The sequence below is a fragment of the Canis lupus genome, chromosome 2, assembly GCF_048164855.1.
Source record: "Canis lupus baileyi chromosome 2, mCanLup2.hap1, whole genome shotgun sequence".
NCBI lineage: Eukaryota > Metazoa > Chordata > Mammalia > Carnivora > Canidae > Canis > Canis lupus.
The window spans coordinates 54,230,965-54,258,005 of record NC_132839.1 but is presented as its reverse complement, the minus strand read 5'-3'; the positions used below and the strand labels follow the sequence as shown (position 1 = coordinate 54,258,005).

Sequence of the window (27,041 nt, the reverse complement as noted above, 5' to 3'; positions counted from 1 at the left end):
GGAAGATTCTCTCCTGGCCTGAGTGAACCTTTCCTTGGCTTTATAGCCATAGAGCAGATAATGTGAAATATGCTGGAGGAGGGGGTGAGACAGGATGAGACCTGAGAAAGAGAAGGAAAACCTACAGTAGCTGCTAGGGTCTCACTCAGAGCCTACCTACTCTTACTTTACACACATGTCTATATGCCAATAAACTTTGTGATCTGGCTTTTAAGAGCACGGCAACAAATTAGGAAGCAGAAACAAGACTGCTGCTTAGAGGCACCCTGGTCCACAGTACGGTTTCCAAAGGAAGAGCAAGTGAAAGTATCATAAAATGGAGTTAGAAAGTGAGTCTGGACCATGCAGCACAGTGCTAACTGTCCCACAGACCCCAGCAATGGATAAGGAGGCGTGTATTAGATCAGGTGATCTCTAGATGTGCTCCTCAACCTGAGGTTCTGGCAGACATCCTGAATACTGTGGTAGGCAGAATAATGCCCCTGTCCCCAAAGATGTCCTCCTAGTCCCCAGAATCTGTGACCACGTTACAGCTACGTGACAGAGGAATGAAAGTTGCAGATGGAATTAAAATAGCTAACCAGGTGATGTTAAAATAGGGAGATTATCTTGGCGGACACTGTAATCACAAGGATCTTAAAAGTAGAAGCAGGAGGCCGAAGAAGAGTTAGTGTTGGATTGATACAATGTCAGAAAGATGGGACCATTGCCAGCTTTGAAAAACTGGTGGCAGCCACAAACCAAGGAATGTGGGTGGCCTCTGCAACCTGGAAAAGGCAGAGAAGTAGATGCTCCATAGAACCTCCAGGAGGAGGCCCTGCGGACACCTCTGAGTTTAGCCTAGTTTAACCCATTTTGGATTTGACTAATGGAACTGTAAGGTAATAAATGGACATTGTGAAGTTTGTGCTAATTTGTTACAGCAGCCAGAGGGAAGGAAGAGAGTGTGATCTGGTACTGCCCAGCAGAACAACGCCCCTGGAAGAAGAGTGCCCTGCCCTTGGTTGCACAACGCCTGGAAGCAGAATCTGAAGGAGAAGCACATGCATAGTTCTGGCTCTGGTCTTTTTTTTTTTTTTTTTTAATTTATGTACGTATGTATTTATTTATTTAGCTAAGTCCTGCTGCGTCTCTGCCTTCTTGATGATGAAGGTGTTACCGAAGTTCAATTCTGTGGTGGCATGAATGATTCCGTTATCTGGAACACTCATGTTCAGGGGACGCCAGTCGGCTTTCTGGAGTGGTGCTCTGCCCCCACCCCCACCCTCAACTCCCAGGGCGAAGCGCTGCGCCCCTCCCTCAGGGGCACGTGCTGTCCAGATGTGGAGGGGCGGGGCGCTGGGGCTTTGGGCCCCAGCTGGGCTCGCTGGGCAGCGCGGTGGGGGGTGCGCAAGGGATCGGGGACCCAAGCGCGCTTCCAGGCGGCGCGGCCGGGCCCGGCGGAGCGGCTCCCCACCCGCGGGGGGCTCCGGGGAATGGGAGGGCTGGGGGGGCACGGGTCCCGGCGGAGCTGCGGGCGCGCGGCCTGAAAGGGGTTAACCCTGAGGAGTAGTGGTCGGGTCAGGTTACTTCCCTTTAAAAAGCCGGGGAAAGGAGGAGTCAGGCCCTGGAGGGGCAGTGTCGGTGGCCGCCGGGCGCGCGGCGCGCGGCGTAGTCGGGGAGAAGCTCCCAGCGGCCTGGGTCGGGCGCCTCTGCGGCTGCAGGCAAGTGGGGCGTGGAGGGGCTGCGGGGCGGCTGCGGGGCGGCTGCGGGGCGGCTGCGGGGCCGCGGGGGCGGCAGCCCGAGCGAGCGGGGGACAAGGACGCAAGCGCAAGCAGAGCACCCCACGTCTGCTGCCGGCGCCCCCTTCTCAGACGTGTACACTGAGGCCCAGGGAGAGCGAAAACTTCTCTCTTCTCCTCTCCCGCCTCTCCTCCTCCTCTTCTTTTTACAAAAGTTTATTCCTAAGTGTACAAGGTTCCAAGGCAACACTTCGTTCTAGATGTAGGTGGCAACAGATGTTGTGGTAGGGAACCCAGATGTTTCCCCAGGAATGGAATGAAGCATCGCCCACTGCCCCAGGCACGGGAAGGGCTTCTGATGCCAGAGTTCTTCATTGCACCTATGGGGGGGGGGGGGGCTTCCCCTTCCCCTGGGGGAGCCCGGGGCGGGGCGGGGTGGGGGTGGTAGGAGTTTCTCCTGCTCCTGTTTCTGTTCCTGCCTGAGTGCTTTATCTTGACCCCCCTCCTTGGCCAGCTTCTCGGGCTGCTTCAGGGGCTTCTTTTTGCCGTCTTTGCCGCGGGACCAGGTGCCTGCTGCTCCTTCCGAGGCGTCACCACCAGAAGTGTGAGGAATTCTTTTGGCAGACAGCCCACGGTGATCTTGTGGCCTACTAGCCCACTTTCCTATGGAGTCTTGGAGTCTAAGACTAGACCATCGTGGAAGAAGGTTGAGCTGCTTCCATTTCGCACATGGGGAACAGGCCCAACTGTGTGAGGCCACCCAGCTCCACTCTGGATTCCCACCACCCACCCCAGCCGCTGGGGGCCAGGGGCCCAGCTCCTTACCACTCCCACACCCCTAGTCAGGTCTTCCAGCCCTTCTGCTTGAAGTTTTATTGCTAAGCATTCTGAGGCGATAGCAGGGGTCCCCACATTGGAAGGGGCCAGGGGAGTGGAATTGGGCATAGTTCCTCAGCTTGTGGCTCTGGTGGAAGGTCCAGGACCCCTTGCTGGGTGCTCTTGGACAGTCTGAGAGGGATGGCAGGGACAGTGGGCCAGCTGCTCACACCGAGGCCCCTTGGTGCTGTCATCCATACTGACAGCCATCACCACCTGCCTGGGCCCCACTGCAGGTATCATCAAAGACCCCACAGTGGCCCCAGCTGCAGCCATGGAAGTATAGCTGGGGTCTTCCACAGGCCTGTGCCTGGTAGCAGCCCCCAGCACTGCCCTGCTGCCAAGAAGTTCCACTTCTTGTTCCTAGAGCCACCCCTGGCTTCCAGTCCTGGTCTGGAGGCATGGGGCTCATAGCACACTTGCAGAGCCCCCAAGCTGGCTTGCATCAGATTTTCAGCATCTTGGTCATTCACTACAACAGCTGCTTCAGCTCCATGACCCTTAATGTACCTATAACATTCAGAAAGAGGGGGCACCTGGGTGGCTCAGTCAGTTCAGCGTCTGACTCTTGATTTCAGCTCAGATCATGATCTCATGTGAGATCTCTTAATGTGTGATTAAGCCCCGTGAGCTTTATGCTGAGCTTGAGGCCTGCTTGGGATTCTCTCTCTTTCCCTCTGCCTCTACTTCACCCCTGTAAGGGGTGTGTGTAAGGGCCCCTGTAAGCATGTGCATGCGTGCTCACTCTCACTCTCTCAAAAATAAAATAAAATAAAATAAAATAAAAATTCACAAGGGACATACAGTTCCCCTAAAAGGTGATCAGACCTTTCATCCTGCCCAGATCTGCCTTTGTGACTTACTCTTCTTCTGTTGTGCTAAAAGGTGTTTGTCTCCTCCAACCAGGAGAAGATGCAGGATGGGTTGGGAGAGTGTTTTATGATTTTGGGAAGGTGCATGTATAGTTAAGCCTACAGAAGCTGCCACTAACTAGCTGTGTGACCTTGAGCAAGTCACTTAATCTCCTTTTGCTTTGGTTTCCTCAGCAGCCCATTGGTGGTGATTATCCTGGTGGGGCCCATAATAGATGCTCACTTACACAGATGGGAGCTGTCAGGCAAGATCCACAGCCCAGAATGGTCCCTCCTCAGCTGGTGTACTCCCCACCCTCCACCCCCATCCCACCAGGGCCTCTCTGCTCTTTCCCTCCTGAGTGCTCTTCGTTGGGTTAGAAAATCCACTGCAGGAGCTAACTTCCCATCAGGGCCTTCTGAGTTCTCACAGGACAGACAGTATCTGATGCTCCCAGAGGAAGCACCCTGGGGGCTGGCCCACACCCAGCCTCATGCAGCTGCAGATGGAGGCCTCAGAAGCTTGGGAGTAGGCCAGGGGCTGGAGGGGCCAGGGTGTGCCCTATGCTGGGGCCCTAGCCTCGTCCCTGCCTCCCCCACATGATTCCTTCGGGACAGACATTTGGGCTTCAGACTTTAGGACCCAGCCTGCCTGACCCTACAGGTGACAAGGGGAAACTGAGTGTTAAGTAGCAGCTTACCCAGGGGAGGTAAGCTGGGAGGGAGCCTGGATCACACCCGACTGCTATTCCTGGGCTCTCCCCACCACACTCCCTCCCAGGCTCCTGGTCTTCCCATGTTAGAATAAAAAGTAGTTTGTACCCCCTACCTCTGAGACTTTTCTTGTTCAGCTGATGTCTCCTACATGTGTGGCTATCTATGCCTTTAATATTCTCCAAGTTGTCAACCTTAATTTTTTTTTTTTAATTTAGAAGAACTTTTGTTCTCTAAACCAAAACATAGACAGAAACATATAAACCCATAGAAAGGCTGCTTTGGTTGCAATGAGGCTGGAGATCCGCAGCTTCTCCCTCATCAAGAGATGAACAGTAAAAGGACACACATTTTGCTCACCTGCAGAAGGGTCCCATTCCAAAGACAGCCCATGGGGGGCGCCACCCCCAGAACCAGACAGGGTGGAGCAGTGATTTCCAAAGTGAGTGCAAGATGATTTGAGAGGCCACCTAGATGAATAGTTTTTAAATCAATAATCATTAATTAAGTTGTACCCAGGAAAAAAACGATAGCTTCACACAACTAATCATGAGTTCCTGGTAATTATGGGTCAAGAGAATAAGAAGCGATTGATTTGAAGAAAAATATTGGGGTGCCTGGGGGACTCAGTTGAGAATCTGACTCTTGATTTCGGCTCAGGTCATGATCTCAGGGTTGTGAGATGGAGCCCCATGTTGGGCTCCATGCTCAGTGTGGAGTCTGCTTGAGAATCTCCCTCCCTCTCCTTCCACCTTTGCTTCTCTCTTCTTCCCTTGCTCCTATACATGTGTGCGCTCTCTTTTTCAAACAAACAAATAAATAAAATCTTTAAAAACACAAGAAAAATATTAAGTGAATAATATACAAGAGTATCACAGGTATGGCAAAACTCATGAAGGTGATCCAAGAGCCCAAGGAGTATGAGGTATGTGGGTGGGGTGGGGGGTGGAATCTTCCCCGAGAATCAAGTGTCTGAACTATGGGTGAGTTCCATCTTTCAACCACTGGCTCATTTTCTTTTTGATGCATCCATTTCACAAGCATGTGGTACCTGCCTGCTGTGTACTAGGTGCTTCCCTCGTGTAGGGGATACTATCCCCATGATGCTCAGAGTCTTGGGAGTGCTGGGAGGACTGTCCTGGGACAGCATCACTGCAGTGGGCCTCCAGGGGGATAGGTGAGGGAAACACAGAAGCCTCCCAGAGCTGTTGCAGGTGGGGAGGGGATTGCGATATGCGGCTGGAAGGGGGAGAATGTGGTGAGCTTGAGGAACAGAAAGAGGCCAGTGGGCAGAGCCCAGAGGGTGATAGGGGGAAAAAGCTTGAGATGAGACCAGAGAATCTTGGAGAGCTGTACCATGTCAGACCTAGAAGCCATGGCAAGGATTGTATGCTCATTCATTTAGCCAGTATTTGCTAGACTCCTGCCCTGTGTTGGAAATGGAGGAGGCCTACAAAATTAGGGTCTTCCTTTAAGGTGCTTGGGTCCAGTGTCAGGCTTTTGAACACATAGATGGTCTATCCGTGAATGCTGTGATAGAGATGTGGACCAGAGGCCAGGGAAGCACAGAAAGGCGAGAGGTCCCGGTCCCCATGCACAAGAAGGCAGTGACATTTGAGCTGGGTTTTGAAGGATGAGTAGGAGTTTGACAGGAGGGAGAGGAAAGGCATTCCTAGTAGCAGAAACAGGGTGAGTGAAAAGGCCCAGCAAGTGTAGGGAAATGACTGCAGTTGGAGCCACAATAGGCATTGGAAAGAGGAGAGGCCAGACGGTCAAGTTCACAGAAGGTCTTCAGACTCAAGACTGAGATTTCATTCTACAGGCAGTGAGGAGCCAGAGATTGAGTTTGATCAGGAAAGGAAAATTCTTCAACTGAGGTATGTGGTGAGCTTGGGGACAGCCATCACTGCTCGGGGGGTGTGAAGATGGCCAGGCTTGGGCCATAGCTCCATGGGCTATGGAGCATGCCTCTCCCTGTGCCCCCAGCCTGAGCTGGCATGGTGCCTGGAGCAGGGACCCCTCATTACAAGGCAATAAGCCGCCTGCTGTACCAACTTTGAAAACCAGAGGCTCTTTCCAAAATAGTGAAGATTGTAGCCAGCTGGGCGTGTGGTCCATGTCCAAAACAAACAGGAAGAGATCATAGTGGGCCAGGCAGGGCCTCTTTCTTTGTTTGGAGAAGGGATTAGGCCAAGTGGGCTTGTGGGTCTTTCTGCCTCAGAGGTGGGGGGCTGCAGGCCCAGTCAGGGTCAGATTTAAACTTGGTTTAGGGGGACGTGTAGCACTCGGTGCCAGCCTACAGGGTTACTAGAAAGATGTCCTCCTTAGGCAAATCCTGGCCTCGATAGTAGGAGCCTGGGAGCACATGCCACATCACCCATGGGAGCCACTGTTCCCTCTGTCACCGCGCCCTAGCTGAAGCCTTTTCTTGGGCACTTGGCTTCCTATTAGTGGGTCTTGGCCATCAGCCCAGGCCTGAGGAGGGTGGCTTTTGGCCCCCACAGTGGGAAGTACACACTGTCCAGACCAGGGCTCCAAAGGTAGGTCTCTAGAGAGAAGTAAAGAAATACATGTCAAGGGCTCAGAACACCCCCAATCTGAAAGATGGGCACGAAGGATTCCCCTGAAGATCCCGCACTCAGACCCTCACCTCCGCTGGCTAGATGACAGGTGGCAGTCCTTCATTCTTGTAGTTATGCATGAATAAATCAATGTAGGTGTCCATTCAATTCATGTGAGCTTTCATCTACGAAGCATTCTCTCAGGCTCAGGGGAAGGCTGACCCAAGCCAAGGCAGGGAGTGGTAGATGAATGAGGTTCTTAAGGAGCTTACAAGCTGATGGAACAGGCATATGTGAGCCCTGAGATACATTTGGCCTGAATAAGAGCACTGCTTGTCTGCATGTTTGGAGGAAGGTTCAGAGAAGGGGCAGGAAGGTTCAGGCAGGCATTTCTCTCAGGGCCAGAGTGGGGACAGGGACAGGGATGGAAATGGACTAGAAAGACTTCAAATAAGCAGTGACTCCTGAATCAATTCATGCATGTGTGCGTTCAACAAATATGTATTGAGCACCTGCTATGTGCCAGGCATACCAGGAAGTAGCCAAAGGCCAGCTTTCATGAGGACAGCAGTTGCTGAGAGAGAGACAGGACTCAAGTCTTTACCACACAGACCAAACGGAAAACTAACAACTGAGTTATAGAGCTTTGATGAAGAGGTTTGTGGGACTACTGGAACCAATAGGGACTTGACCTGGTCAGGAAGGTTGAGGTGGCTTCTCTGAGAAAGACTTAAAGGATGAATAGGAAATAACTAGAAAAAGAAGGAGGAGAAGATGATCCAGGCATTGGGCCAGCATGTGCAAAGGGCCTGTAGCAGAAGGGCTGAAGACCAGAGTGGCTGGACCACTGTGAAGGGAATGTGGTGAAGATGAGGCTGGGAAGGGAGCAGGCTGATGTCACCTGAATTTGTGGGACCTTTAGAAGATTTAATCTGGATTTTGTGAGCAAAATGGGAAGTTTTGGAGTTTTTTAAAGATTTTATTTTTAAGTCCTCTCTACCCACAACATGGGGCTTGAACTCATGACCCTGAGATCAAGGGCAGCATGTTCCACTGACTGAGCCAGCCAGGTGCCCCAGCAAGCAAGCTATGATGAAAAGTGATCCAGTTCTTGTGACAAACAGGTTTGAGGGGGCCTGAGTGGAAGTGGCGAGTCCATGAGGGGATAGTATCTGCATAAACAAGGAGAGTGGTTTTGACCAAGGACATGGTGAGATGAGGGGATGGGGGCAGAATTGGACATAGAAGTCAATGTCTGAGACACTGGGCTGCTAGATAAGAAGAGTGATATTGAACATTATTTTATTACGTATGATAAGTAGTAACTTCATTGCTACTAAGGATAGGAAAAGAGGCCGTGCCATGCTCTGAGTAAGGAAGAAGGGAATGGTGTTTGGGTTCTGCTCTGTAGTGTTTAATATATTTTCTTGTTAAATCTGTGCAACAAAGCTGAAAGGTGAGTCCTATTTTCTATTTATGAGGAGAGAGCTCTCAGCAAGGTAAAATTACCTGCCTAAGCTCACAGCTGGGAAGAGGGTAAACCTCCACCAGCCTCCTCTCTTAAAAAAAAAAAAAAAAGGCAAAACATCTTCTTCCTCCTCAATATGCTGGAGAGTTGGGATAGAAGTTTTTGGCAAGAAGCGATGAGAAGGAGAGACCTCCTGCCCTGGAAGATCGCAAGGGAGGCTAGGACCGTGCCACTGAGGAGCCCTGGGTGTCCTGCCAGGATCCAAACCATAGGGGTGACCCGAGACACACCTGACTCAAACCAGAAACTGACTCTCCTCTGCATCTCCCACCTCCCACTCCTGGGAAGTCCTTCCTTGACTCTGACCTCATCTGATCTGCTTCTGTCCCCACTGTCACAGCATGCAGGCTCACTGCTACCCGGCCCCGCTGCTCCTTCTCCCTGCACCCTCTTCCTGCAGCCTATGACCGGACGCCGTTTGCTCCCCAGCAGGCACCCCGGCGCGCTGTGTCTGGATCTCCTCCCTCTCCGGAACCTGAGCACAGGGTGCCCCTGCCCCATCCACTGACCTTTGCCTGTGTGAGCCCTGGTTAATTTTTTGCCCAGTCTGTGGGCTGTGGGGCTCCTCCTTCTCCCTCCCAGGGATATAAGTCTGGCCGAGGCTCGCTTGCTTCTCGCCGTCCTGAACCTCCCCCAGCTTCCCCGCCCCTGCCCTCACCATGGCCAAGGGCTTCTACATTTCCAAGGCTCTGGGCATCCTGGCCATCGTCCTGGGCATTGCGGCCGTGTCCACCATCATCGCTCTGTCTGTGGTGTATGCCCAGGAGAAAAACAAGAACGCTGAGAGCTCCCCAGTGAGCTCCCCGGTGAGCTCCCCGGTGAGCCCCACAAACCCCAGCACCACCGCGGCTACCACCTTGGACCAAAGCAAACCTTGGAACCATTACCGCCTGCCCAAGACTCTGATTCCGAGCTCCTACAACGTGACGCTGAGGCCATACCTCACCCCTAACAGTAATGGCCTGTACACCTTCAAAGGCTCCAGCACAGTTCGCTTCACGTGCAAGGAGTCCACCAGCATGATCATCATCCACAGCAAGAAGCTGAACTACACCAACATCCAGGGGCAGCGGGTGGCCCTGCGGGGCGTGGGGGGTTCCCAGGCTCCTGCCATTGACAGGACCGAGCTGGTGGAGGTCACCGAGTACCTGGTGGTGCACCTGCGGGAGCCACTGCAGGTCAACAGCCAATATGAGATGGACAGTAAGTTTGAGGGGGAGCTGGCCGACGACCTGGCGGGCTTCTACCGCAGCGAGTATACAGAGAATGGTGTCAAAAAGTGAGTTGTGGCTGGGTCTGCACCTGGGGGTAGGGAGGTGGGGGGTGGGCAGGTCCTAGATGCTGAGGCAGAGCTGGATCCTGGGGGCCGAGGGAGGGAGGGCTTGGACTGGCAGGCCTTTGAACTTCCTGGAGGCTTTTGCTGGTTCATGACTGCGTCCACAGGTACTGGTGGAGCGGCTACCTAGAAAGCAGCCCTCTCCTGGGGGCCCCCATTCCCCGCAATAGGGAGTCAGGGGAAAGTGGTAAAAGAGCCTCTGAACAGATAGGAAAACTGGGGCTCACAGGAGAAAAACTTGCCCAAGGTCTCCCGGCTAATACAGGGAGACCTGTATTACCCTGCCAGGACTTTGACTCTGATCTCTCAAAGGAGCGGCCTGTCGGGATCCAGAAGTTGGAAGTTGGGAGGGCAGGGATGAGGCCAGACCGGACTTTCATGCACCCCTTCTCCCACATGCCCAGCAACACACCCTAAATCCCCCACCCCACCTTGCTCACCCTCACGGGTGCAGGCGTTCCACCGGCACCCGCTCTAATATCCTGGTTTGGACAGGGTGCTGGCCACAACACAGATGCAGGCTGCAGATGCCCGGAAATCCTTCCCGTGCTTTGACGAGCCAGCCATGAAGGCCACGTTCAACATCACCCTCATCCACCCCAGCAACCTTGTGGCCCTGTCTAACATGCTGCCCAGAGGTGAGTGGGTCTGTCCCGGAGCCACACACCCTTAGGAAGGAGGCACCTCCAGGGCTAGGAGGCAGGGCAAGGGAGAGGAGGCATCTCTATGTGCTCAAATGCTCCATGCCTAGGTCCCAGTGTCCCTTTTACCGAAGAACCCAACTGGAATGTCACTGAGTTTGAAACCACGCCTATCATGTCTACTTACCTGCTGGCCTACATCGTTAGCGAGTTTAAGAATGTGCAGGAGAACACGCCCAGTAATGTCCTGGTAAGAAGCTGGGCCCACCTGTCCTTCCCCTGGGATTGGTCCTGGCCGGAGAGATAGTCTTGTTTTAATTCATTTTCATCTAAGCCCCAGATTTGTTTGAATCCCAGCTCTGAGTGATCTTGGACAAGTGTCTTAAATGCTAACCCTCAGTCTTTGCATCTGAAAAATGGGTCTCTCCTCATGAGGGGTGTTCCTAACATGTGGGTGCCAGACATATGGTGGCCATGACTGCTATTATTCCCAAAGCCTCCTCCCTAAGACTCAAAGCCCCTCAGAGACCACCAGCCTTTTCCTCTGCTGCCCACAGCTCTCAGTTTAACTCAGTTGATGCCCTCACTAGCCTACTGGGCCCCTGGGGCTCAGCCCATCTGCACCAGAACCCAGGAGGGACCTCTGACCTACCTTCCTTGTCTTTGCAGATCCGGATCTGGGCTCGGCCAAGTGCGATGGACCAAGGCCATGGAAATTATGCCCTGAGGGTGACAGGCCCCATCCTAGACTTCTTTTCCAGACATTATGACACACCCTACCCCCTCAATAAATCTGGTGAGTGAGGGGCCTTGGGGTGGGGGCAGAGGATGGGGCTTCCTCCCCAGAGGCCATCCTGCCAATGGCCTTGCCCTCCCAGACCAGATTGCCTTACCTGACTTCAATGCTGGTGCCATGGAGAACTGGGGGCTGGTGACCTACCGGGAGAGTGCGCTGTTGTATGACCCGCAGTCTTCCTCCATCGGCAACAAGGAGCGCGTGGTCACTGTGATTGCTCATGAGCTGGCCCACCAGGTAGCACCCCCCCATCCCAGAGAGTGCTGGGAAGTGAGCAGGGGGGCTCTGGGAGGAGAGGGCACAAGTCCTCACTCTGTCCTGGGTATCTGGACCCCACCCTGGACTAACAGCAGAGGGGAGTCCTGCCCAGCACCTGGCACATGGGGGACGCTCACTGAAGGGGAGTTCTGGGTCACAGAGCCAGAGTGGCTAACTGGGTTGACCTTCCCTCCCCAACAGTGGTTTGGGAATCTGGTGACCTTGGAATGGTGGAATGACCTGTGGCTGAATGAGGGCTTTGCCTCCTACGTGGAGTACCTGGGCGCTGACTATGCAGAGCCTACCTGGAATCTGGTGAGCCAGCTGCCTAGTGGAGGGGGAAGGGGGGGCCCCTGTGTGCAGGGTCGGTGGTCACCCCCCACCAGGTTGGTCCCTCCTCATGGCCACTGGGGATTTGCAGAAAGACCTCATAGTGCTGAATGAAGTATACCGTGTGATGGCGGTAGATGCGCTGGCCTCTTCCCACCCTCTGTCCTCGCCTGCCAGCGAGGTCAACACCCCGGCCCAGATCAGTGAGGTGTTCGACTCCATCTCCTACAGCAAGGTACTGAGACAATGGGGAGGCAGGCAGAGGGAGCAGGGACTCAGCCCACAGAAGCCACCCCAACCAGGGCTCTGGGAGCACCCGCCCTGGCCAAGGGGGGACACGGGGTCCTGCTGGCACAGCACTGCTTTCTGAGATCCCTGCCCTTCCCCAGGGAGCTTCTGTTCTCAGGATGCTCTCCAGCTTCCTGACTGAGGACCTGTTCAAGAAGGGTGTGGCAGTGAGTACCCTTGGCCAGCCATGGGGGTGTGGGTTGCCCCCGGCCCCTGCCCTGTGTCCCCGAGCCCCGCCCCCCACCACAGGGGCTCAGTGGGAAAGGCTGGGGAGCACCGGTTCTGTGCTCACTGTGGCCTGTCTTTCCACAGTCCTACCTTCATACCTTTGCCTACCAAAACACCATCTACCTGGACCTGTGGAACCACCTGCAGTGGGTCAGTAAAGCCAGCCCCCTAGAGCTGTTTTATTGGGGTCCTGAGATGCTGTAAGTCCCCAGGGGCAGCACATGTGGGAGAGAATGTGTCCAGCTCCACTGGTTACCAGCCCAGACAGGTCATTTGAAGCCTCGGTTGCTCATCTGTAAAATGGGTGCAATGATACAGCTCCATGAAGGAGGTGTTAGGAGACCAAGGGTCAGGATCCCTGGCAGGCAACTCGCCCCCCACTGTAGTGAGCTCCATGATGCGAGCCAAGGATTGCCCTCATCAACCAGCCTGCAAAGTTCCTAAGCCTCTTCTGCCTCGAACTTTGGAGTTAGTCATTCTACTTACTCAGCACTCCTGGCTGCCCTGTGCCCCGATGGGTCCCTCCCAGGCATGACTGTGCACACTCCGGCACCCCCAGCACCAACTTTGACCTTGCCACCCAGCCCTGCTTTGTATTCTTGTCCACTCAGACCCCACGCAGCCCTGTCTGGGCAGACCCTCTGACCTTCCCCACCTCCACTCTCCCCTCCCTGCCTTTCTTAGGGCTGGAGTCTGCATCCTCCCATCTTCCCATCACTTCCCCTTCCTTCCAACAGCCTGATGGACCCCTCCAGAATCCCGAGCCCAGTCCCAGCAGGGAGGGGAGACCCAGGGCCTTGTCATGGGATCACAGATGGCCTCTAGTGCCCCCCACTGGCTGGTCTGCAGCCCAACTTCTATCTGCCAGGAGGCTGGTCCACCCCCACCCCTACATCCCCCCTCCCGGAACCTCCCACAACTTGCTGACAGGGGCACCTACCTCACTGCCTTTGTCCCTTCCCTCCACATCCTGGCTCCACTGTCTTCCTGGCCTGCCTCAGTCTCCCTCTCCTTCCTTCCTGCAAAGCTGAGCCCTCCTCCAAACCACGTGCCCCTCTAGCTCCACCCCTCCCTTCTACCTGCTCTGTCCCTGAGCCCCCTCTCTCTGCAGCAGCCCCCAGCTCCCCTCCCTGCTCAGCTTCTGCCCTTCTGACACTCTTCTTCCTCTTTCCTGTCTTTATTTTCTCAGTTATTAACAGATGTTGTTGGCTTTTTGCTGTTATTATAAAAGCAACGTATGTACATGGGAAAAGATGAAAAAAAGACCTGAGAAGACTATAGCAACCACACTAAGCCTATGCCCAGACCACCCACACTCTCATCCTCTCCCTCACTCTGCACCCTGCCTGTTCCTCTCCCCTCTCCTCCTCCGGGGTTGTTCATGCTGGACGCCCCCCTCCCATACCCACCTCCCGTTAGGCCACAGAAGCAGGGAGTGGGGGGGCTTAGATTTGCTTAACCGAAGTGCAACGCACCAAACACCTGGAAGTTCTCAGCCTACCCAACCATTGGCAGCCAAGGAGAGGCAGAGCCTGGCTGAGGACCACCTCCCTCTTGCCTCCCTGCAGGGTGGTGCCAGGTGTACGGAGGCTGCTGAGGATGGGCGAGGTAGGAGGGGTGGTCCGCTGATGGCCGCTATATCTTGCTCTGCCCCAGGCTTTAGGCAATCAGACAGCCATCAACCTGCCTTACACAGTGAACGCCATCATGGACCGCTGGATCCTGCAGATGGGCTTCCCCGTCGTCACTGTGGACACCACCACAGGCACCCTCTCCCAGAAGCACTTCCTTCTTGACCCTCAGTCCAACGTCACCCGCCCCTCAAAGTTCAAGTGAGCAGACAGGGTCGCTGACCCAGGCGTCCCAGTGAGGGCTCTGAGGGGCAGTTGCCATGGCACCCCTTAACCATTGCAGGTCCTGGCCTGCGGTGGCCCCAGCCCCAGGGGCTGGAGCCAGGCTCTCCCTCTCTGGCTGGGAAGATGGGAGTGTTTTGTGCTGGAGCTGGGCAGAAATGGGGAGCGGGACCTGGGCTGCTCATCACTGACCATGTCCAGGAGCTGCTATCTCTCACCACTTGGTTTGGGGGCTCTTGTTGCAGCTACCTGTGGATTATACCCATCTCTTCTGTCAAAAGTGGCACACAGCAGGCACACTACTGGATGCCAGACAATGCAAAAGGTAATCCAGCCCTGCCCTAGGGGACAGAAGTTCCACCCCATATTCCTGGGCCCACATCTCCTGGCCCACATTCTGAGGGTCAAGACAGGTCTCAGTGATGGCTTCCTTCATCATTTCATTCAATTAATGGAGCCAACTGCTTTGGTCCTAAGTTTTAATCTGCTGTGTGACTCTTGGCAAGTTATTATCCCTCTCTGGTCTCCATTTCCTCATCTATAAAATGGGGCTGAGAACAATATCTAGTTGTGTGAGTTGTGTGAGGACTAAAGAAGAGAATCTACATGAAATGTTTAAAACAGTACCTGGCACAAAGTATGAACAGCCCTGCTCTGCCAGTTACTGAGGACGCCAAGCTCAAGGTAATTCATCCTTGGCCTAGGCCAGAACTGCAGGTGAAGAGAAGGAAGATAAGCAGTTAGAACTTTCCAGAGCCATGTTGAATGCTTTAACCGAGGCATGTACAGCTTCCGGGGCATGGGGCAGGAAGCCAGGAATAAGAAAGATTTGGCTTCATGGAGAGGTGAGAGAAGGCTTCCTGGAGGAGGTGAGCAGAGTCTTAGAGGAAGAGAAGGAGTTGGCCAGGCCCATGGTGGCAGAGATAATAGTAAGTGCAAGGCATAGAGGCAGGAGAGAAGTAAGGCCTGTGACTTGGGCAGAGGTGTGCCCTCAAGGTAAGGCTGGTTCCTGAGGTCCCTGCAGGCTGCAGGACACAGTGGCTGTGTCTTCAGGCCAGGAGAAGCCAGGGAAGGTGGGAAGTGGGCAAGGACCACCTCTATGGAAGGACTTCCTCTGGCTGCCCGGAGAAAGGCTGGAAGGGAGGGAAGAGAGGGGCAACACTGAGGGGTTGACTGGCTGGGAGGCATTGCCTGAGCCTCCTCCTCAGTGACTGGGGGATGATGTTGCTGTTATGAGCTGGGGAGGAGGAGCAGTAGCCTGGGGAGTGCGGATGGAGATATCTGGGTGGCTGTCACTGACCCAGCCATGTGGATCCTATGGGAGGCAGGGTGGGCAGTGAGGGGCAGAGATGGCACTAGGTCCATCTGAAGTCACCGGCAGTCCTGTGCTTCTTCTCCTCCCCACTCCTCGGCATCACCCAGGGCTTCAGGGCCAGACAGTGCCAGAGGCTACATGGGAGGCTGCTCTCACCAAGGCCAAGGGTCAGCCTGTGGCCTTCTGAGCAGCACCATCCAGTGCTGGTCTCTCCCCACAGTCCAGAATGACCTGTTCAAAACCACCGGTGATGAGTGGGTCCTGCTGAACCTCAATGTGACGGGCTACTACCTGGTGAACTATGACCAGAACAACTGGAAGAAGATCCATACTCAGCTGCAGACAGACCTGTCGGTGGGTGTCTGCCCCCCCCCGCCCCCACCCAGTTGTCCTCCTACCAGGCCCGGGCCAAGGATGGTGCACCAGACAGCCGGGCCTGCCCCCACCGCCAACCTGAGGTCACATCCTCTGTTGCCCCTTCTAGGTCATCCCTGTCATCAACCGGGCTCAGGTCATCCATGACACCTTCGACCTGGCCAGGTGAGTACCCTTTCCCTCTTGGGCACAGCCCAACTCAGGCCTGGTGACATTAGCAAGAGGTGCCCCATAACAAGAGCAGCACTCTTCCTGTTGGCCTTACCATCCGGGGCACAGGGCAGCAGGCTCCCTGAGCTGCTGCACACCCCCAGATAAGGCATCTGAGACTTAGTTTGAGTGCTTTACCTAAGGTCACACAGAAGTAGCCCCTGAGGGCCAGACGCAGGCCTGTCTACCTCTAGCACCATGCTGTGCTGCACAGCACCAGGCTTTTTCTGAAGCTTCACAGGGTGCCAGGCAGCCATGCTAAGTGCTAAAAAAAAAAAAAAAATCTGAGCAGGCCAGGACAGGAGATGCTGTACCTACTGCATCCCCAGCAGGTGCTCAGCCCTCTGATTTAAGTGATGTCCCCAGAGACGTGGACATTTATGAACCAAATGTGCACACACAGCCTGAGAAGGAGGGGGAAGGAAGGGACGGAGAGCCAAGAAAATCAGAGAAGAGGTGGGCCGAATAAGGAGCATAGACTTTTTGTACTTAGGAATCTCAGCTCTGTGGCCTTAGGCAAATCACATGACCTCTCTGAGCCTCAGTTTCCTGTTTGTAAAATGGGGATAATACGCAAGGGAACGTGATTGGCAGCGGCTGAGGGCAGGGCCTGAGCTGGCCTTGTTTGTGGTAGTGGCCAGCGTCCATGTCCCCCAGCTCATCCACAGTGAACCCCAGAGCTGGCGCAGCTGGGGCTCCACGACCTCAGGTTCCACGAACGGGTCAGGGTTCCGTTAGTGTGGCTGACTTACTTGAGCCTCTCTGTTTGTCCCCAGTGCCCAAATCGTCCCTGTCACTCTGGCGCTGAACAGCACCCTCTTCCTGAACCAAGAGACAGAGTACATGCCCTGGGAGGCCGCCCTGAGCAGCCTGAGCTACTTCAAGCTCATGTTCGACCGCTCTGAGGTCTACGGCCCCATGAAGGTACAGGAGGTCATGGCAGGATCCAAGGACCACTTGACTCATTGCCTGGAATTGCATCATTAGGGGGTTAACAGAAACATGGTCTGGGGTGGTGGGACCCTTCAGAGAGGCGAGAGGGCTGTGGGATGAAGGGAGCAGGGATTGACAAACTGAACAGGTTGGGGAGGACAAAGAAAGGACCCAGACTTCTAGCGGGGTTTGTTGTTTTGGAAATTAGCACTGTCAGGAGCACAGAAAAAGCCACTGAGCTGGGAGTTGGAGGGCCCCACTTTTACCAGCTGTATGGCTTTGGCCAACTCTCATCAGCCCCAGTGAACCCCTCTGTGAAATGAGGGAGGTGCAGGTGGGAGGTGCAGGTATTAACAGCTGTGAGCTTGGGGTGGCAGCAGGGAGCACATATGTTGAGGCTCCCATGGGGGAGACCAGAGGGAAACTCGGCAGGTTCACCGAAAAAAAAAAAAAAAAAAAAAAAAAAAAAGGCACCTAAGACCTTAAATGTCCAACAGCTGGGGATTGGTTAAGTAAACTACAAGATCCATTTCATGGAATAGTACACAGCCCTTAGATGATACTTGAAGAGATCTTTTTGTTTGTTTTTTGAGAGAGAGAGAGAAAGTGACCTAATGGGTGAGATTGGGTGGGGGGCAGAGGGAGAGGGAGAATCTTAACCAAATCTGGACTCTGCGCCCAGAATGGAGCCTAACGTGGGGCTCAATCTCACCACCCTGAAATCATGACCTGAGCTGAAATCAAACAAGTATCCAAAAAAAAAAAAAAAAAAAAAGAAAGAAAGAAAAGAAAAGAAATAAATAATGAGGCACTTAACAGTCTGAGCCACCCAGGTGCCCCTTGAAGAGATCATTTTTACTTAAAAAATTTTTATTTTCCTTTAAGATTTTATTTATTTATTCATGAGAGACACAGAAAGAGAGGCAGAGACATAGGGAGAGGGAGAAGCAGGCTCCTTGCTGGGAGCCCCATGTGGGACTCGATCCCAGAACCTCGGGATCATGACTTGAGCTGAAGGCGAATGCTCAACTACTGAGCCACTCAGGTGCCCCTGGACCCAGAATTTACCTGGGTTTGGAAGGTTCTAGGTTGGAAATTGTTCCTCAGAGATTTTCAGGCCTTGCTCTACGGACTCCCAGCCTCTTGTGTTGCTATTGAGAAGCTCAGAGTCTTGCTCATTCCTGGTTATTTGAATGTGGCTGTTCTCTCCCTTCTAGAATCCTGTGGGCTCTTTTCTCAATCCTAGTGGGCCTTTGCATGAGTCTTTCTCCTCCTCCTCCCCTTTCCATCTGGACCTTTTAGCATTGCTTCCTAAGACATCCCTCCCCTCCTTGCTGTTGGGTTCTCTCCTTCCCAGGCCCCTGTTAATCCAACTTACTGTTCTTGTGTTGGCCCTCTGATTGTCCTCTGACTTCCAGCTTCCAGCTCGCTGACTTTCTGTTCTGCCCTCTGTGATGCACCACCTCTCCGCCTGGCAGGCCACCTCTCTGCTACAGACTGCTGGCATTTCTTCTGTCACGCGTTTAAACTTCCAAGTCCTGGTCCTGGTTCTAGCATCTTATGCAAATCTTCTCTGGACATTCAGAAGGTATTCGTCTCAGGCTTTTACAAAGCTTTCTTTTTTTTCCATTGACTTGTTTCCTGAGTCTTCTGGTGTTTTTGGTCTTTGGAGAGACCACATCAGAGGCTATGCTGCCCCCTTCGGATTTGAAGGTGAGGCAATAAAAAGCCATTGGAAGTTCCGTGCAAAGGTCACATGTGTCACCTGCAGGTCTCGTTGGGGAGGTGGGATGACTGGGTAGCCAAGTGATTCCTCATGGGGACCCTCAAATATTAGTAGCCACTGGGCACCTGGCTGGCTCAGTTAGAAAACCACACAACTCTTGATCTTGGGGTTGTGAGTTCGAGCCTCACATTGAATATAGAGATTACTAAAAAAAGAAAAAGAAAAAAATTTAGTATCTATGAGTGTATTTCTCTGAGACCAGAGAGTCATCTTCTATCTTATATAACAAAGCTGGTGATGCTCATTCTTTGGGATTGAGGGTCAGGGAAGAAACTGGAGATCTCTGCATTCGGGATATAAACTTTCACCTCTGGGCCTCTCTGCAGTCTGCCAACCCTTCCCCTGTGTCTGGTGACTGCCAGTTCTGAGTCCCCACACATTGGGCCTCACCCATGGTGAGGGTGGGGAGGGCAGGGTGCTGCCTGCTGCCAGAAGAGAAGTGGGAGCTTGGGGGGTTTAATTGCTCCTGCTACAGACTTTGACTCCTTAGCTCTGTGTCCACCCCTGCCTCACCCCTGCCCACTGCAGCCCTGTCCCTCTGACCCTGAGCCCTGTCTTGGCCAATCTCACTTCCAGTTCCATGTACCCCTTGGCAGGTGCTGTGCTGCAGGCCATGCCACTCTGCTCTTCCATCCCTCTCTCTCCACCTTCCAGCTCCTTGTCTGCGCAGGGCCCTCATCCACTCCGGTTTTCCTTCCTATTTCCTTTGTTCTTGGAAGTTTATTCCTTTAACATTTGGACGTGGATGCCGATTGGCACACGTGGCGATCTACACCGTTGCACCAGAGTCTGCAAGGGGTTTTGATCATGTGAAGCAAGGCTTACATTCCAGTGTCAGGGACAAAGAGCAGTGTGCAGACTTATAGAAACACTAGGTAGAAGAAGAAAAATAAGGGGTGAACTCACCAACTTGAAAATCATAGTTTAGGGAAGCTCCTGGGTGGATTTTATTTTCTGCAGAGGCTGCTCCCACAATACACATGTGATATTTAGCATCGGGCAGCAGGGATGGTGGGACCCAACACTGTATGAAAAAGTGGTAACATGAGCACATGGAGTGTTAGACTGGCAGAGGGAGGGAGGGAGAACCTGAGACCGGTCAGCTGACAGCTGGCCCAGCCCCGGACCCTTTGCGCACTGGCCGGTCCCGGGCAATACCCAAGCCTCCAGCCTCTTCACTTCTGTGCCGTTAGCCCTTCTACACCTACCCACCCACGTCAGAGGGTGCATGGGGCTCAGAGCGGTCAGGCATGAGTCTCACCCTTAAAGCTCTTTGTGTTTTCTTCTCCCCAGAACTACCTGAGGAAGCAGGTCACACCTCTCTTTAATCATTTTGAAAAAATCACCCAAAACTGGACCGATCACCCACAGACCCTCACAGAACAGTGAGTATGCAGTTGAGAAGCTCAGGGCCTTGCTCGTTTCCTCATTCCCAGAGGTCATGGGCGGCCCAGCCACCCTGACTGAGGAGTCCAGAGCACAGCCCTGCAGTATCCTCCTTTGGAAGACATCTCTGGACCTGGGCAACCAGCAGGGAAAGAACCCCTCCTAGGAGTAGGAGGTGGCCTGCCCTAAGGCTCTTTGTGGCCTGTGGGGCCATCTGGCCCTTTGTATAAGAGACCAAACTGAAACTCTGAGGTCCCTCACTGGCTTGGTCATTTATTTTATTTTAAAGATTTATTTATATATTTGAGAGCAAGAGAGCAAGAGCACATGAGCTGGGGAGGGACAGAGGGGGAGAGAGAGAGAGAGAGAGAGAGAACCCCCAGCAGATTCCCCACTGAGCACAGAGCCCAATGTGGGGCTCGATCCCAGGACCCCCTGAAATCAGGACCTGAGCTGAAATCAAGAGCTGGCTGTTTAACAGAGCCACCCATGCGCCCCTTGGTCATTTAGATTCTAAATGTTCAAATTGGGGCTGGAGCCTGTGCTGACCCCTCTAGGTCCCTGGGCTGTCCAAGGCACAGAGCAAACAGAGGAACCCAGTGGGTGGGATGGACTGCAGCCTCAGACAGAGCCTGGGCCGTGCCATCCTCTCCAGAGCTGTGCATCAGCAGGGGAATCTTTGCCAGAGTCTAGGCCAGGTGACCCATGGGCCTGCTGACCAAGTGTCACCCCTGGGACAGGTACAACGAGATTAATGCCGTCAGCACCGCCTGCACTTATGGGGTTCCTAAGTGTAAGGACCTGGTCTCAACTCTTTTCGCAGAGTGGAGGAAGAACCCCCAAAATAACCCGTGAGTGTACCCCTTCTCCTCCCCCAACCTCCATCTGTCCCACAAACCCATAGCCACATCCTCATCAGACCTTCGTCCTACCCTCCCTGCTCTTGCTCTCCCCGACACCCCCACCCTCGCCAGGATCTACCCCAACCTGCGGTCTACCGTGTACTGCAACGCCATTGCCCAGGGTGGCGAGGAGGAGTGGAACTTTGTGTGGGAGCAGTTTAGGAACACTTCGCTGGTAAACGAGGCTGACAAACTCCGCTCAGCCCTGGCATGCAGCACCCAGGTCTGGATCCTGAACAGGTGAGGACTGGGCCCGGACGGGGCTGAGCACGTTTCCCTCCCCACTGGGAACCAGGATCTCCACATGGGAGACAATGAACCAGCCGGGCCTCCACACTCTCATTTACGGGGGATCCCCATAAACTTGTACAATGGGGGCAGTATGTTCCCCATTTTACAGATGAGAACACTGAAGCTCAGAGAAGCCAAACAACTTGCCCAAAATCCAGAAGTTTTAGTAAGTGGTGAAGTCAAGATCTGAACCCAGATCTGCATCCATGTCTCATGTTTTTAACTGCTGTGGCTTCTTGGCCTGTAGTTGATAGCAGCTCAGTTTAACTTCACCAGGGACTCTGGTGCAGCTGGACCTGAGTACTTTGGAGGTGCAGCCGGGCATGCCTCACAGTCTGGGATGAGGGCTCCTGGCTCCCGCCGTGTGCCACATATACCATCTCCCAGACTCCAGTGAAGAGCCTCCCTCAATGTCAAGGACAAGAGTAGCCACTCTACCTGGTACAGGGCTCTGGGCTCTGGGAGTCCTTCCTTTACTCAGTCATTCATGGTCAGTCATCAGATATTTATCAGGCACCTGGTCCATGTCAGGCATGACCCTTGGCATTAGCCAATGACCCCACCGAGGAGACTCAGTGTCCCATTAGGCAGAGGGAGGTAGCACTAAGGGGTCTTCAGCCCGTAGTAGGGTAAAGAGATACTAAGAGGCTACAGGAGAGGTGTGGGCGAGGTGAGCATGGGACCCTTTGCTGTCCTGGATCCTCTCTCGAATCATATGACTCTAGCCCTTGGAAGTGTCACTAACACAACATCCTGCCCTCACAGGTACCTGAGTTACACCCTGAACCCTGAATTCATCCGGAAGCAAGATGTCATCTCCACTCTTAGCAGCATCGCCAGCAATGTCATCGGGCAAAGTCTGGCCTGGGACTTCATTCAGAGCAACTGGAAAAAGCTCTTTGAGGAGTGAGTCTGCGAGAGCATGTTAGAAGTGCCCACTGAGGCTGGAGTGTCCTTGGAGGGAGACACGTGTGTCTGTGTGTCTGTGTGCATGGGACACTGCAGGGCTGGAAGTTAGGAGTGCTGACAAATTAACCGAGCTTGAGGTCAGGTGAGGGGCAAATAATGCAAGACAAGACAGGGTCTGGGCTGTCCCTTTTCACCCTCAGGTGGGGGCGGGGGTGAAGAAAATCTAGTTCTCTGCAGAGATAGGAGCAGGGACAGTGCCATCAGACCTGTATTCGCATCCCTAGGGCATGTCATTTCCTCTCATCTATAAGATGAGAACAGTCACAGGGTGGTTGTAAGGATATAGTGTCCCCTGCCAGTCACTGAGCTTAGTTCTCAGTTTCTCATGGCTCTTCTCTCTCCCCGCCTTGTAGCTATGGCACCGGCTCCTTCTCCTTCTCCAACCTCATCCAGGCAGTGACCCGACGATTTTCCACTGAGTTTGAGCTGCAGCAGGTAAGCTGCCCTGGACTCTGGGGCAGCCCGCAGAGGTCCATCCCCTATCTAAAGGGGCAGCTCAACCACTGAGCCACCAGGGTGTCCCTAGTTTTTGTATTTTTCATTGCTAGTGTGTAGAAATGTACTATGATCTTTGTACTATGCTCTTGCATCTTGCAACCTTGCTGAATTAGTTAGTTTTAATAGTTTCTTGGGTAGATTCCTAGGATTTTCTGTATGCAAAATCATGTCATCTGCTAATAGAGTTTTATTTCTTCCTTTCTGGATGCCTTTTATTTCATTTTCTTGCCTAATTATCCTGGCTACACTAGTACTAATATATCTTTTAATCTATGATATTTAAAAAAATAATACCATTTATTTGTTGAAACAACTAGGTAATTTTTAGTATAGAAATGGCCACATTTTGAATTTGCTGATTGCTTCCTTGTGGTATCTTGCTTAATTTGTCCCTCTCCCCTCCCTTGATTGGGCTGAGATTATAATTCAATTAAAAACTGAGGGCCAACTCAATAAAGAACCATGCAATGAAGGTCAGATATATCCAGGAGCCAGATTTAAGCATGAGGCTGTTCGTTTTCACCTCTGCCCTAGATGAAGACTTTCTCCTACAGAGAAAGAAGGACAGCCCTTCCTCTCCTGGAGAACAGGCTGTGGCTCTGTTGCCAAGGGCCCTAATGTGGGTGGGAGGACAGAAGACTGGACAGCCCTCTCCTCAAGGCTGTGTTAGAGACCAGTCTGGGGCTGAGAATTTTCATTTTCCCGGCAGCTGGAGCAATTCAAGGCAAACAACATGGACACGGGCTTCGGCTCAGGCACCCGGGCTCTGGAGCAAGCCCTGGAGAAGACCAAAGCAAACATCAAGTGGGTGAAAGAAAACAAGGAGGCAGTACTCCAGTGGTTCAGAGAAAACAGCCAATAGTCCTTGGTCCTTACCATCACCTGGCCCCCACGGGAGATGCCTGTATGTGCCTGTCCCTGTGGCCCACAGCAGGACCCCATGTCGGACCCTGAGGCAATGGTGTCCTCCCCTCAGGGACAAAGTCTCTGGCCCATGTTTTCTCCACTCTGCCCATGGGGGCCAGTCCAGTTCCCAATGGCCAGACTGTCCAAGCACCTCCCAAGCCGCTGCCCCTCATGCCAACCCCTACCCCAGGACTGGCCTGGTGTCTGTCACCCAGGGCCCTGGGGCTGATCTCAGGGAAGCCCAGCTCTAGGGCCAGATGAGCAGAAGCCCTTGATGGACGATGGATGGCCTTAGGGGAGCAGCCCTGTGCCCTCTCTCACCTTTCCATAGAGATCCTGAACCTGAAGAATCAACAGGGGACAAGATCTATATATTTTTTTTTCTAAGAGAAAATGTAAATAAAGGATTTCTAGATCAATGTCTAGACTCATTGCTAAACTAGAGCAGGAGTGGGTTTGCCCAGCAGCCAGGAAGACTGAGAGGGGAGGTACCTGGGGTGTATGGGACCCCCAGCGGGCAGAGGGCGAGAAGCATCAGCCTGCTGGTCCCTCCTACATAATGCCTGTGTGTCCCTGTGGGGTCTGCCGGCAGTCTTCATTTCATCCATAATCAATGGCAGGCTGGAGACCTGGGTGCTTGGGAACTATGGGGGGAGGGGCCCTAGGCCACTGGACACGATGGTTCTGATGGTGGTGTGGGGAGAGCTGGGGCTTGGTGCCAGGCCCAGAGCAGGTCCTGACAGTGAAGGGAGTGTTTTTTCAGAAAGCAGAAGTTTCCATAGTTCCAGACACTGGGGTCAGCACCTGTCCTAACATGAGGGAAGGGAGCAGGGTGCTGACTGGGCTCCTCTTCTTGTGTCGCAGCCAGCACATGTGGGACAGTGAGAGGGGGCCTTGGAGTGAGGACAGAAAGCTCTGGGACCCAGGTCTGGTCTGACCATTCACTGGCCAAAGGCATGTCCCATCTCCTCTCCAGGATCCATGGTAGCAGGTGGGATATCAGTCTGTAAAGTGGTTGTTTTCACGAGTAGCATGCAGGAAAAGGCAGATGCCCCCCAGATCACTTGGGGCAGCTGGTGGTCAGTGCCTATTCTGAGGAGGAGGTCTGGGACCCCATGGCTCCATGGCCCCCATTAGCCTTGGTGGAAGTTTCGAGGCAATTGGAGCCAGGTTGTTGGAAGCTCACCTTGCCCTCAGCCCCACAGGGCCCAGCTGAGCACCCCAGGCCGGTGGAGAGAACATGGGAGGTAACAGATCACAGTGCTCCTTGGGGGTCTCCTCCAAGTGAGTCACTGGGGCTGGAGTCATAGAGAGCAGGGGGCCTGGTTTCAGATCACAGCTTGGCCAGTTTGTTGGGCAAGTGACGCAAACCTGTGGGCTTTGGTTTCTGCATCTGTACAATAAAAATAATGGATCAGAGGGTTGGGGTGTGGATCTAAGGAGAGTCACATATCGGGCTATCTGGTGCACTGCCCTGCAGGAGGAGGAAATCTGGGTGTTGTTACCCCTAGTCCTGCCTCCTGGCCTCCCCTCTCTCCTCACAGCCTCTGTTCCTTCTTGGGTGAAGTGGGGGTGGGGCTGGGCCAGGAAGGCTCCTCAGCGGCAACTGCAGTCCCTACATCAAAGGCGGGGCGGGCCAAAGAGTGAGACCAGCCCAGGTTATGGGGTGGGATCTCTTCACCAATCAGGAGGCTTCCCTCAGCCTAGCCCCTGTGAGCCAGCCCTTCCTGTCGCCAGTGCCCAGCAGCCATGGCTGGCACTTAACCTTCTGGGGATCAGAGGGCAGGCCCCCTCAGGAGGTCCCGCTGGGGGAGGGGCCGGCGCCCCCAGGGTCCCTGGGAGAGAGCTGACCTCCAAGGAGAAGTGTCTGCAGGGATCCTCGTCTTGGTGCCTGGCACTGGGCCAAGTGTTTATGCGCATTATCTCATTTGGGTCTCAACACACCCGGGAGATAAGGATTGTTTTTATCTCAGGTTTGCAGATAAGGAAACTGAGGCGCAGGGAGTTTAACTCAGTAGAGCTAGAATGAGAAGCAGGCTCTTGAGCTGGGGCAGAGTGGCGGAAGCCCTCCTCCATTTGGAGCTGGGGCGAGGTCTGTGGCATCCACATGTTGTGTGCTCCCCACCACCTGACAGCTTCCGAGGCTGGCATCCCGAATGCCCTGTGTGTCTGGAGGAAATCGGGTCCTGAGAATACAGTGAGGGTGCACAGAGCCAGAGACCCGCCTGCAGAACCATGGTCAAGGTCGCACACAGAGCAGAGGCCTGTGGACTAGAATTCAGGCTGCTTGTCCCTGCCCAGCACTCTGCAGGGGGTTGACCACTCAGGGCCAGCAGGGAAGGAAGACCCTGGGGATGGGCAAGAAGCCGCTGGTGTGGGAATGTCTCCTCCCTCCTCTTCCCCAGGAGGCTCCTCAGGAGGCATGTTCTCTATGACAGGGTCGTGAAAGGATGTCCAATGTCTTACAGATGATGATGGAGGCAGGGGTAGAGGGTGTCCCCAGGAAGGATTGGAAAGATCAGTCACCAGGCAGGGCTCAGGCATCAGCCCCTCTCCCTCTCCTGCCAGGCACTTAGCAGCAGGCAAGCACAGCAGGGGTGAGGCCACGGATGGAGGTGAGGGGCTACTGCTCCTGAGAGGTGGGCCTGAGTCTTCCCTTGCAGAGGCTGAGGACAGGGCTGGGAGATCGGCCCAAGCCCCCTGGGCTCTGTACCCCCATTCCAGCAGCACCTCAGGTGTCTCCCAGGCAACTCTAGCTGGTGGCCTCTCACCTCTGCCTCTTGAGGGGAGCTAGGGGAGCTGGGAAAAGACGGCTGCTGGCTGCCGAATTGCAGACGCTCCAAATGCTGCTGGAGGAGGCCAGTGCTCTGTGGGGCTCCACTCCAGCCCTCACAGGAGGGAGGACCTGGCCTTGGAGCTGGAAGGGCATGGCCATCCGTGCCTGGACCAGGGAGTATCCCCCTCTGTCCCTATGAGGACTAACTCCAGATCTGTGCGAACCAAAGGAAGAGATGGGCAGTTGTTTAATTCTGCCTTTGGTGTAGCTGCTATGAGACCATGGAGCCAAGACCTTGGGTCTTCTAGGGAAGGAGGGAGCACTGGACAGGGAGTCAGGGGCCTGACATCCCTACCTAGCTGGGGGGCTGGGGAAAGTTGCTCCTCTCCCTGGGCTTGTTTCATCAGCTATAAAATGAAGGAGTGAAGACTATCCATTGAAACCAAATCTGGGAAGGATTTTCTTAAAGCCCCAGGTTCCTAAGTCCCAGCTGAATGCACTGAATCATGCTCTCAGGGTGGGCCCCTAGAACCAGGTGTCTCGGCATGCAGTCAGGTTAGGCACCCACCAGACCACACCATCTCCCTCCATTCAGCAATTACTATGTGCCAAGCCCAAGAACCCTGAGATATAGGGCCTGTTACTGTCCCCATTTCATAGCTGAGAAAACTGAGGCTTGGGCAGGTTTCATAGTTTTCCCAGTTATACGGAGA

The 27,041-nt window shown here is 53.9% G+C and overlaps 1 protein-coding gene across 1 annotated transcript; it reads left to right on the top strand.

Annotated features, from left to right (window-relative positions):
• The first annotated feature begins 1,563 nt into the window (after positions 1-1,563).
• ANPEP (alanyl aminopeptidase, membrane) lies at positions 1,564-23,971 on the top strand. Its single transcript, XM_072799935.1, has 21 exons — positions 1,564-1,703; positions 8,681-9,530; positions 10,083-10,225; positions 10,339-10,478; positions 10,898-11,024; positions 11,107-11,261; positions 11,484-11,597; positions 11,704-11,847; positions 12,002-12,067; positions 12,213-12,278; positions 13,785-13,960; positions 14,227-14,306; positions 15,517-15,650; positions 15,781-15,836; positions 16,658-16,805; positions 19,894-19,985; positions 20,727-20,837; positions 20,961-21,128; positions 21,945-22,085; positions 22,502-22,583; positions 23,356-23,971. The coding sequence occupies exons 2-21, from the start codon at positions 8,911-8,913 to the stop codon at positions 23,506-23,508; spliced, it is 2,916 nt and encodes a 971-aa protein (XP_072656036.1). The 5' UTR covers positions 1,564-1,703; positions 8,681-8,910; the 3' UTR covers positions 23,509-23,971.
• The last annotated feature ends 3,070 nt before the right edge of the window (positions 23,972-27,041 follow it).

Bases quoted from the DNA above. Each gene is read 5' to 3' on its own strand.
- ANPEP (XM_072799935.1), top strand. From the start codon at position 8,911: ATGGCCAAGGGCTTCTACATTTCCAAGGCTCTGGGCATCCTGGCCATC. The intron at 10,479-10,897 runs GTAAGAAGCTGG...TTGTCTTTGCAG, and splicing joins ACACGCCCAGTAATGTCCTG to ATCCGGATCTGGGCTCGGCC. The intron at 21,129-21,944 runs GTGAGGACTGGG...CTGCCCTCACAG, and splicing joins CAGGTCTGGATCCTGAACAG to GTACCTGAGTTACACCCTGA.